Source organism: Sceloporus undulatus, chromosome 7 (genome assembly GCF_019175285.1).
Source record: "Sceloporus undulatus isolate JIND9_A2432 ecotype Alabama chromosome 7, SceUnd_v1.1, whole genome shotgun sequence".
Lineage (NCBI taxonomy): Eukaryota > Metazoa > Chordata > Lepidosauria > Squamata > Phrynosomatidae > Sceloporus > Sceloporus undulatus.
In genome coordinates, this window is record NC_056528.1 from 13,721,800 (window position 1) to 13,733,784 (window position 11,985).

The following is an 11,985-nucleotide window of genomic DNA, read 5'->3' on the forward strand; positions in this document are numbered from 1 at the left end:
CCGGCTAGAAGGTGGTCCTTGTGAAGATGCAAAAATCAATGCATTCAGTGCAAAGTCGGAAGAAACCCAAATGAGGGTTGGACAGCTTGGCCTCGCCTTTCACTTTTGCATTTCGCAGTGCCCAAATTCTTAACACCAAACCTGGATTGTGGCTCTCCTCCGCAGCTCCCCACAAGTTTCCATAATTGTTAAAATGACTCCAGTTTGGAATGAGATGATGAAGGCAGAGAGGCGAAAGAGAGACGCATGGACAAGCTGTGGATTATTTTCTTCTCATCGTTGGAAAACATTGGGGGTAGGCAGAAAGAAAATTGTTGTTTGCATTCAACATTGGTGGAGATTTAAACACACACACACATACACACACCCTTGGAAAGTTACAGAAAACGAGGCTGTTTAAAGGAGTCATATGCAGCTAGGAACTGGGAGCTGTCTATTGCTTAAAGCAAGGCTGGGGAAAGCTTAGCCATGTGTGGATCCAAGATTGTTTTCATGGTCCTTGGACCTTCTGGAGAAGAAGAAGGAAGCATCTCCTCTAATAAGACCAAATGCATCTGAGGAAGTAGATTTTAGCCTAGGAAACCACATGCTGCCAACTTCTTTCTTTCAGTGAATCTCGAAGGGACTATGAGATGCTTCTATGGACTCCTCTAATAAGGATCTTGCTAACAGAAGCTCCAGCAGAGAATGCAAGATCATAATGGATCAGATTATTTGGGTGAATGTGCTGGAAATATGTCAGCTTGACCTCTGCAAAAATCTGCCGTAAAAGCAGCCCTGTTTCTCCAAAAATAGCCTTGTGGAGGTTCAAAGATGTTTGGAAACGGAGGCACAGGATGAAATGGGGAAAGAATAAGGAAAACCCTTCAAAGCACTGATGCTCAGTGGTTCCCAAACTTTGCTCCTCCAGATGTTTTGGAGTTCAGTTCCCAAAATCCTAACCACTGGCCAAGCTTCTGGGGGCTGAAGTCCAATACACCTGGAGGAGCAAAGTTTGGGAACCATTGCTCTAAACTTTTCTTATCATGGACTTGCTAAGAGAGATCCTGCATGATGTAGTGGTTTGAGCGTTAAACTAGGACCCTGGGAAGCTAGGGTTCGAATTCTGGCTCAGACATGGGAAGCCACTGGGTGCCCTGGACAAGTTACACTCTCTCAGCCTCGGAGGAAGACAAGGGCAACCCCTTGTGAAGAAACTTGCCAAGAAAACCTCATGATAGGTTCACTATCAGTAGGAAATGACTTGAAGATGTGCAAAAACAACAACAACGGCAAGCTTCGAGAGTGGGCAAAGTGCGCATATGGCCCCCAGGAATAAAATAAAAATGGGTAGGCTGTTCTGGGAGACTTAAAATCATCCAACTATTGCTTGTCTTCTAGTTCCAAGGATGGACTGTGCAAAGGTTTTTTTTCCTACCCGAACGTCCCATGAATGCTCCTTGCTTTCAAACAATTACTCTCCAAACTGGAAGATTCCGACACAGAGCCATCCCTATTTTGGAGAGGATTTTCTCCACCGGCCATGACTATAGTAGTTCTTTCTGTTCAGCCAACCTAGCAAATCCCAAACCAATAAACCTTTGTGCGTTCAGGATACCTCTGGCTGTGAGGTCACTTCCTTGCCATGCCGGCCTGTCATGCTATATGATTCTGCTGGCCGCGACGGGGTGTATGTGTTATATATGTCTTCTTTAATGTCTGCCTCCATCACTGGCTTTTATTTTGCTGTCCTCTGGGGAGGAAAGGTTGCTTTCACTCTCGGGTATCAAAATATTGACTTAATGTTTGGCCATCAAAGAAAGAAGAAATATTCGCCACCCACCAATCCAAACATCCATAAAATATATAATGCCCAATGCCATTTCTTTCAAGCATTGACCTTTAATTCACGCAACACAAAAACACACCCACACATACACATTTGCTTTCCCCCCCTTGCTCCATTTTTCCGAGCGGAAAAGCATTGCAGAAAAGATGCTACCAAACTGAAACCAATATGAAGACAGTTTGGCTGTATCTGCGTTGCAGAATGAATGCAGTTTGACACTGGTCAAGGCTCAGTGCTATGGAATCCTGGGACTTGTAGTATGGTGACATATTGATCCCTCTCTGCCAGAGAGCTCTGGGGCCACAATGAATGGCAAATCCCAGGAAGAATTATTGCAGTCAGCCCTCCATATCCACGGTTTCTTTGTCCATGGATTTTGCCATTTTATATAAGGGACACCATTTTACTAGGCCATTCTATTTAATGGGACTTGAGCATCCATGGATTTTTGGTATCCATGAGGGAAATGGGATAAAAATGTTTTTCGAATCATCAGTGCATTTTGTCCCCCGTTCGCTTGCCATGCGTGCATTTGGTTCCTATTACGGAATGAAATAAAAACTTTATATCAGATGAATCTTGAAGCCATCGCCTTTTATGGCTTCTGTTATCTTCATGCGACTGTTGCCGGTGATACGGATCAAAAACAGTGACAGTTTCATGGACGAGATGCTGCTTGGGCCCTTTTAGCAGAGCAAAAATGTTTATGAAGATTTATATAGTTCACTGTTTTGGAGTTGGTGCGCTTTCGAAGACAAAAATATGAACATAAAAGAAATAAATGCTGATACTGATTTCTTTCTTCCATTCCCCCCCCCCCCCCAACCCATCCTTTTTTCCTTCCTCTGAGGATCCGGGGATAGTTTGCACAGTTCTTCCCACCTAAACTCTATTTCTCAATGCACAACTGGAGTTTTAAGTTAGTGCAATGCTAGAAATTTGGTGACTGAAGGGAACTTTTATGGCAGAGGACAGAAGTCTTATGGAGGATGGGAATCAAAGGCCTTCTTTTTGCCTCCTTCCCTGTAGTTACACTCCCATGGATTGCATGAGATGTAGTGAAAAAGGAAAAGAAATAAAAGGAACTACCCCAAGCTTTGGCTCTAACACATGGCTCTCTGCCCTTCTATCCAACCAGGCAACATTGTTTGATCCCTGTCCAAATGGAGGAAGGTTTCATTGATGGATAGGCTGACAAAATGACCAAAGCTTGCAGATGGATGGATGTGATGATGGAGAAGAAGAAGGAGATGAAGGCTGGTCAATCATTAACCGTTCTTCCCCTTGATTCCCCAAGTGAACCGTGTCCTCCAGCCCAGCACCTTGTTTGGAGAGGAATCCAAAACAAAACCCCCATCTCCAGCTGCCTCCACCATCCATGGTCCCCGTCTCATGTTGCCCAGCCCCAGGCAAGGCATGGTGGTCAAGGAACAATGGTCCCGAGTGTTAGGGGAGAAAGGTATGTCAAACATCTGACATCAAAGGGTGGCAGGAGTTTAAACATGTCCCTCTTGGCCAGGGAGCAAAAAAAGAAAAAAAGAAAAAAGGGGGCTGAATAATTTGTCAAAAGCCTGTTGAAGGTTTTGGAGATGGCTGGCGGCAAGCAGGAAGAGAAGAAGAATGTAGCATGGAGGAAGATGTTGGTAGCTTTCAGGCTGATCTAGTGTCCAGTGGCATCATCAGGACGGTGCAGGGAGTGTGGATTGCACCAGGTGACACCCCAGTGGCATGATACCCCTGGCGTGGCCACTGGATGACTGAGAAAGGGCATCCCATTCCTCTCTTGCATGCCCAGCAGCCATGACAGTCTCTTACGTTTGGTCTTTGGCACACCTGCAGCCAAGCCAGAGCCCCAAAGGACCTCTGGCAGATTGGCACTGCCCCCTCCAGCAGTGGTGGCTGCTAAGGTGGTGGTGGACAGTACCTTCTGTTTGAGCTTTGGCATGGTTGCAACCATGCCAGAGCCCAAAATTACCTCTGGGGGCCTGGCACTGCCTCTCCAGTGGTCGCTTCTGGCAGACTGGCACTGCCCCCTCCAGCAGTACTGCCTGCTGGAGGGGACAGTACTTTCCCTGTGGACTTTGGCATGGTTGCAACCATGCAGGAGCTCTGGGAGATTGGCACTGCCTCCTCCAGTGACAATGGCTGCTGGAAGGGACAGTGCATTCTGTATGGACCTTGGCATGGTTGCCACCATGCTATAACTCTGGAGGTCTGGCCCTGGCCCCTTCAGCAGTGGTGGCTGCTTGGGGGGACAGTACCTTCTGTGTAGACTTTGCAATGGTTGCCACCATGCCAGAGAGCTGGGGGACTGGCACTGCCCTCTCCAGAAATGGTGGCTGCTGGAGGGGACAGAACCCTCTATGTGGACTTTGGCATGGTTGTAAACGTCTAAAGCTCAAATAGATCTCTGGGGGACTAGCACTGCTCGTTCCTGCAGAGTTAGACATAGACGTCTGGCTACCTGCTTGACATCTTTTTGGGCATTCAATACAGCCCCCAAAGGAAGAACATGGGTCCCTGGTCCAGCTGGAGTTGCCCACTCCTGCTCCATAGCATGGATGGTCTCCTGGGAAGAGATTTGAACTTGGACTTGGGGGTGATCCAGTTTCAGACATGGCCCTGGGAAGGAACCAAATGGTTTCTTTGATTCTTGATTCATCTCTTGAAAGGGAACAAAACAAAAGGGAATCAAAGTAGCCGCTGCTAATCATGCTTGAAAAGGCATTGCATCCGTGGCTGTCAGACAGATCATGGAAAATCAGGAATTTCGAGGGAAGAAGACAAGCCTTTCTGGACCAAAACACAAGAACTGGGAGCCCAGTTTGAAGTGTGCCCTATTGGCATGACCAAGGTATGGCTGTGGAAGAGGGGCAGCTGGTTTTAGACTGTGTTTTAGTTTAAACTTTAAAAAGAGCTATCCAAAGTGCTGAGCCTAATCTGGAGATTAAGGCTGGATCCACTTTGTAGAAACAATCCAATTTTGACACCGCTTTAACTGCCAGGCTCAATGCTATGGGATTGTTGGGTTTGTAATTTGTTGTTGCACCAGAGCTCTCTGACAGAGAAGGCTAAATATTTCACAAACCTACAATTCCCAGTAAACCATAGCATTGAGCCATGGTGGTATAAGTGGTGCCAAACTGGATTATTTCCGCAGTGCGGATGCAGCCTAAAATTACTGAATCCCTGGAGGGTACCTGGGCATAAAAAGTGGCTCCCAGACCTCTCACAGTTGCCTGATTCATTCTAAACCTTTGGCCTTCCAATTACTAATTTAAGTTTTGCAAGAGAGTCCCCCAGTTTTAGAAAATTCACAGTTTTAGAACAAAATCAGGATATAAATGAATAAGTTCCTTATCATCTTTACATCTTCTGCAACTTCATCTCTTTCTTCTCTGGTTCCTCCTTTCCCCAATTCAGCTTTCTCCTTTCCAAGACCGAACGTCAACCCATGCCCTTGTATTGCATGTTTACTTTCCCCCCCAAAAACATGTTTTTATAGAAAGGCCACAAGGATTCCCTGAAGACAAGCTCCCCTCGCACGCTTTGACCAGGGCTGGACCGGGCTTGAAGGCTCGCCCAAGAGGTGGTCGTGAAAGGACTCCTTTGGCCGCTTCGCTGTGGTCGGAGGCCACACATTTTGTGGTTGGCCTTTCTTGGACACCGAGTCTCCAGGATGGGCGAAGCCGAGGCTGGCCCCAAAGCGCTCTGAATGGGGCACTTCTCCCCATTAAACCCGGCCATGTCTCCACCTTGCATACTTGGGAAGCTTTAGGAAGCCCTCAAGGAGGTCCCAGCTCTCAGAGCTTGCAGACCAAGTTTTTTCAGAGAAGGTGTGCTTGTAAAAGCAAGAAGCTGGTATTGGGTTGTTGTCCTGTTTGGTGTTGCCTTCCCTTTTCTGTAGGTGCAAAGGCCACCTGGCTTCCCCCAGATTCTTCTTTCTAAGAGAAACACTATGCCAAGGGGTCTTGTAGCACCTTTGAGAGCAACTGAAAGAAGAAGTTGGGAGCATGAGCTTTCTTGGACTTGAGCTTTGGGTCTGCACACTGGTTTTCCATCCCTGGTATCCACAGAATCCATGGATGCAACTGACCATTTCAAGTCTATTTCTTGGGTATGTAGAGATATCTTGTAACACCTTTGAGACTGACAGAAAGAAAGACATTGGGAGCATGAGCTTTCGTAGACTTGGGCCCACTTCTAGAACATGTCTCTGAAGAAGATGTCTCAAGTCTACGAAAGCTCATGCTCCCAATGTCTTTTTCTGAGTTATTCTCAAAGGTACCACAAGGTCTCTTTACATACTTCAGCTCCCAGAATTCCTGATTGTTGGACCAATTAGTTGGGGCTTCTGGGAGCTGAAGTCCAAAATACCTGCAGAACCAAAGTCTGGGAAACCCTGGCGCCTTAGGTCCTGTGAATTCAGGCCCGTGATTTCCAGAATAGAGTCTATCCATCTAGCATGCAGTCTTCTTTTCTTTCTACTTCTCTCCACCTTATATAGGAGTTTATCACACGAAGGCGATCAGGAGTTTAATCCCATGAATAGCCCAGAAAAGTCGTGTAGTTACGCAAAATTATTTCACACGATGTCGCACAAAACCTGCAATTAAAATGCTCACAAAGAAGCATTTGTATGTTCAGGATTTCAGCGACAATGCATTTCCAGTATCACTTTATTTGCGCAATTGCATGTGGTGACCATGCAATGATTTGCCCTTTCTGCCTCATTTGCGGGATGCTTTAAATGTGCATTAATCTCTCTTTAATGCCGAAATCAGCCCCAGTGTGATAAACTCCTTCGCATCGTTGTCTTTTCTAGTGATCCACAACGTGGCCAAAACACAACTGCCTCTGTCGGATTGTCATGAGTTCCAAGGAGATGTCAGGCTTGACCTGTTCCTGAGCCCTGCATGCGAATCCTGCTCTTGTAGAGTTGTACGTAAGCGCCTTGCCTTGTCCCTGTGTGCCTTGTTGTATATCTTTTTAAAAGCACACCAGCCCTCCTGGAGGCTGGTCCGCTTTCTTATTAGCCAGAGAGCTGAAACCAGACACCTGGCTCCATCCATTCCCCCAAAGCCCAAGTCCTGGCCGCTCTTTAAAAGGACAAGGGAAGGCTTGGGAGGGACACACCTCTCCAAAGCCAGCAGTCCTTGGGTTCCCTTCTCTTTTGCACCAAACATCTGGGCCGCCCCATCCATTTCCCCATGGGCTGGCCTCTTCCAGCATCATTTCAGAGACAGAGGCAGAAACTGAGAGAGAAAGCACCTGCCTTGTGCAAACCAGGAGCAAACTGGGATTAGCTTGCCGTGGGCCAAGGATGGCTGGATTTTGAAGGGAGATTTGGGGATCTCATGGGACATCCCAGCAGAAAGGAAACAGGTTTGCAACAGGTCAGACTGGGAAAACCACAAGCGCAGAGACGCACATCAATGGCTGCTCACTTGATTTATCCGGCTGCGAAGTAAGTATATAATAATAATAATAATAATAATAATAATACCAAACTGGGTGTATTTCTTGGATGTGATTCTTGAAATCTTTTAAAGGCCTGATCTCTCATTACATATCGGCCTCACAGCATTTGAATGTGTGCTGTTTGTCACCTTTAGGTGACAAAAAGCCAAATCCAAAATTTGTGATGATCCTCTTCTCTTCTTTCAGGGCTGTATCTATAATCCAAATTAAGTGCATTGCTTCTCCATAAGAAATCACCCCTTCAAATGACATTTCCATCTCAGTGCCCCAAATCCTAGCATCGCAATAATTTAAAAGTAAAGCTTTTGGAAAGACGGTTTTGCCATCCAAAGGAAAGGGACTGACAAAGTTCCCAAGAGACTGTGAACACAATAAAGTGAACCTTGGTGTCAATGATCTTCAGTCTCTCTCTCTCTGCAATGTTAGAAATTTGGGCTTTGCAGAAAGTTTCATGGGTTCTTTATGGGGTAGCAAAGTCCTCTTTTTGGTGTGTGTGCGTGTCTTTTTAAAAAGCACAGGTGTGTTACTTTCTGCCAGTAACTGTGGCTCCATTATGTTGGGAGTAGTTTCTTTGCAGCCATTCTCAGTTAAATCCTGCAAGAAATGGAGATGCAAATGGCACATGGAAGAATGGGAATCCTAAAAGGATGCCCTGAGAACATTTCTAGTAGGCAGGTTGAGATATTACTGAGGACTAGTGGCTTTAAGAAGGCATCCTTGGAATGGCATCCCAACAGAAAATTGTGTGTTTCCTTGCATTGAAATCCTGTTTGTTTTCAGCCTCGGACGAAGTGGGTTGCAGCCCACAAAAAGCTTATGGTGAATTAAACTTGGTTAGTTTATAAAATATTGGAGGTTGTATTTGGGATGGCCAAAGGGAAGACTTTAAGTGGCTTTAAATAGTTGTGTAGAAGAGGGATTTCAGCCGGTGGGGCTTTTTTGGTTGTGTGCTTCCAAGAAGTTAATGAGTTATGGCAACCCTAAAGTGAACCATTCATTGGGTTTTCTTCAAAGGGGGCTTAACATGTGGACATCCTCTGGGGCTGAGAGAGTGTGACTTATCCAAGGTCACCCATTGGCTTTCCATGGCTGAGCCAGGATTCGAACCCTGGTCTCCAGAGTCCAACACTCAAACCAAAACACTATGCTGGCTTCTTCCCTGGTTGCAAAATCTGCTGACATTCCCTCTTTTACCCAACCATGGAAGGCACAAGAGGGTTCCATCCGGAGTCAATGGCGATGGGTGGGCGTTTGATGTAACATTGCCAGGAGTTCAGAGGTGGGCATCAGACTGGGATGCAGTCCTCGTGCAATAAACCCATGGGGCACCAGTTGGTCCTAGCTTGATTCCCCTCCATTACAATGGGTCTCCTCTTAACAACTGTGACCCAAGCATATCAAATGTTCCTATTCTATTTCACCTGTGCATCTGATCATGCTTTTGAAAGGGAGGAAGAGGGCTCTCTTTGTCCATGCCAGTCTATGGGGGGGGAACCCTACATTTCTTATCTCTTCTTTGATGGGACACTCTCTTGCCAGGCTTCTTGAGAAGTCCAAGGGGCGGAAACTGAGAAAAGGTTGGACTCCAACAGCCTCTCAGCTAGCAATGGTTGGCTTTTCTAATGCTCCAGATAATTCAAATGATAAAGAGGAGTTTGCAACTGAAACCTACAAAACCCCTTTGGTTTAAGGGTGATGGAGGATTAATACTCTGCTGCTACACACACACACACACACACACACACACACACACACACACACACACTTGTATGCACACATATATGTAGATACACAAACATGTATGCACACATAATAGGACAGAACTTCCTGACATACATGGTGTGCATGTATCTATCTATCTACACACACAGACACAGATGTGAGTTTGTGTGTGTGTGTATATACATGGTCTCTCTCTTTATATATATATATATATACACACATGCACACACAACCTCCCTAATATACACGGCCTGTGTGTGTGTTTATACACACATATATACAGATGTGAGTGTGCGCACACACACACACACACACAGTCACACATAACCTCCCTAATATAGAATCTTAGAATCATAGACCCATACATACATACATACATATGTGTATATATATATATATATATATATACACACACACACCATGTATTTTAGGCAGGTCTATGTCACCCATCCTATAAAAAGCTTGGAAAAGTTACTTTTTGGGGGGCTGCTACTCCCAGAAGTCCCCACCTTGGTTGAGGGATTCTGCACCTTGTGGTCCAAAAAAGTAACTTGCCCAAGTAAACTCTGGGGATCCCATTGCAGGGGGGCTTCATTCATTCCTAACACCTTAGAATTTTACTGAGTCCTTCCTTGGACCCCAGTTTCTCTTCCCCCCCAAAAAACCATGCAGCAAGAAATCCCCCTTAAATCCCCCTCTTTCTTATTATCTTTCGCATGCGGTGCCTTTATCCTGACACCAGAGGGCAGCAAAGAGCATCGATTTTCCTTTTAACGAGAAGAATCCCAAAAGCCCACTTCACCTCCCTTCCACATTTCTCCCAATTCTCCTCTCTTTTCTCTCTCTCTCTCTTTTCTTCCCTTTCTCCTCTTTGCAAAAAAAGAGGCGGGTTTTTTCTGCTCGAGGAGCAAGCAAGCAGCTTCGGGGTGGTTTCTTTCCGTGTTGCAAACCCAGGATCTAACATACTACTACTACTACTAATATTCAGATTTTTCTTTTTGAATCCTCCTTTTTTGCAAGCATCAAAGCAATGCAAACTTGATATAGATATAGATACATAAAGCAGCAGAGATCGATAGAGGCAGATGGGGAAAAGCCACTGCCCAGAACAGCCAAGCTCTTTCCCTCTTTTTGATTTCTTGGCGAATAGTTGGGGAAAAGTTTTGAATTTCATTGATTTTTCCCAAAAGAGTGAATCTTTTGAGAAAGTTTCTTTTTCTTCTTTCCAAAAAAGTGAAATATTTTGGGAGAGAAAGAGATGAGTTGCTTTTAAGGATCTGATCCTAAGGAAGGAAGGAAGGAAGGAAGGAGAAAGAAAGAAAGAAAAAGGAGACTATTGGTCCAAGGAATTTGATCTGAGGATGATGGGTCTTCTTGTCCTTTTCTGCCCCCCTTCTCCCTCCTCTCCTTCCTCCCTCGGTTTTTCTTCCAGGCGATCGCCCTCGGAGACTTAAATGGGATTTATAGTTTTCCTGGAAAAAAGGGACTCAGAAGAGAAAGAAGAAGAAAGGGAAGAAGAGAAGGAGAGAGGAAGGAAAGAAAGAAGAAGAGGAGGAGAAGAAAGAGAAGAGACCAGAGAGCTGCTTCTGCTGCTCCTCCACTGTCTTGCCTTCCCAGTCCAGGATTTGAACCCAGGGCCTGGCTCTGGCATTGGGATCTCCTTGATGCTTTTGTGGGGGTTCGCAGGAAGGATGCTCTGAGGGCTCAGGGCGAAACCATGCCCTAAAGAGGACAACGGGATGAAGGAGGGAGCAGCCTTCTTGGGACCCGGCTCCAGACTCAAGGCAGGGGCCAGGAGGTGAGTGACAATCCTGCCGGAGACAGAGCCTGGGTTTGGGGGGCAGCTATTCCAGGGACCCCCAGAGGAAGGGTCTCTCCCTCTCTCTCTGTGGAAGATCTGGACCCCCAAGTTTTTTTGGGGGGACCTTTCCAAGACTCTAAGTCCCAGCATCCACTTTTGATGGGGGGAGGTTGGAGAGCTGGGGTCTCTAATAGGGACATCCAGAGGAAGTGGGTTTCTGTCTCTCTGTGTGTTGAAGATGTGGACCCCCAAGTTTTTTTGGGGGGGCAAAGGAGTGGTCTTTCAAGGACTATAAGTCCCAGTATCCACTTTGGGTAGGGGATTTGGGGATCTGGGATCTGTTCCAGGGACTCCAAGGGGGAAGGGTCTCTCTCTGTGTTGAAGATCTGGACCCCCAAGTTTTTTGGAGGGGAAAGGAATAATCTTTCCAGGACTCTAGTTCCCAGTATCCACTCTGGATGGGGGGGTTTTGGGGAGCTGGGGTCTGCCCCAGGGACTCAAAGAAGGAAGAGTCTGTCTCGGTGTTGAGCATCTGGACCCCTATGTTTTTTAGGGGGCAAAGGAGTGGTTTTTCCAGGACTCTGAGTCCCAGCATCCACTCTGGGTGGGGGATTTGGGGAGCACGTGTCTGCTCCAGGGACTCAAAGGAGGAAGGGTCTCTCTCTCTCTCTCTTTCTCTCTGTTGAAGATTTGGACCCTCAAGTTTTTGGGGAAAGGGTATCCTATTATTATTATTATTATTATTATTATTATTATTATTATTATTATTATTATTATTATTATTATTATTATTATGTATAGTGCCATACATTTACATGGCCCTTTGCAGAAGCAGAAACAGTTCCAAAGGTTACATCCTGCCAAAGGCATATGATCTGTGGGTAAAAAAAAACAAAAACTATGCAGAAATTGTAAACAAATTATGGAGATAACGTACAAGACTATAATAGCAACAGAGGTGTCATCAAAATTTCCCAGGACTCTAACTCCTAGAATCCACCCCTGGTTAGGGGATTTGGGGAGGTATAGTCTCCCGTGGCAATTAGTAGTTTGAGTGTTGGGGGATGACTCTGGAGGATCTACAGAGGTTGACCATAGTATTGTGCTAGAGGACCTGCAGATGCCTAGAGAAGGGTTCTCTCTAGGTCCTCCA

General features: G+C 45.9%; 1 protein-coding gene across 1 annotated transcript in view; it reads left to right on the top strand.

Annotated features, from left to right (window-relative positions):
* Window positions 1-9,914: 9,914 nt before the first annotated feature.
* The window catches only part of COL27A1 (collagen type XXVII alpha 1 chain), a 103,589-nt gene continuing 101,518 nt past the window's right edge, over window positions 9,915-11,985 (top strand). Inside the window, exon 1 of the mRNA XM_042479175.1 lies at window positions 9,915-10,829. Within this exon, the coding sequence (XP_042335109.1) occupies window positions 10,771-10,829 (59 nt within the window). The 5' untranslated portion in view covers window positions 9,915-10,770. The remainder of the gene's footprint in view (window positions 10,830-11,985) is intronic.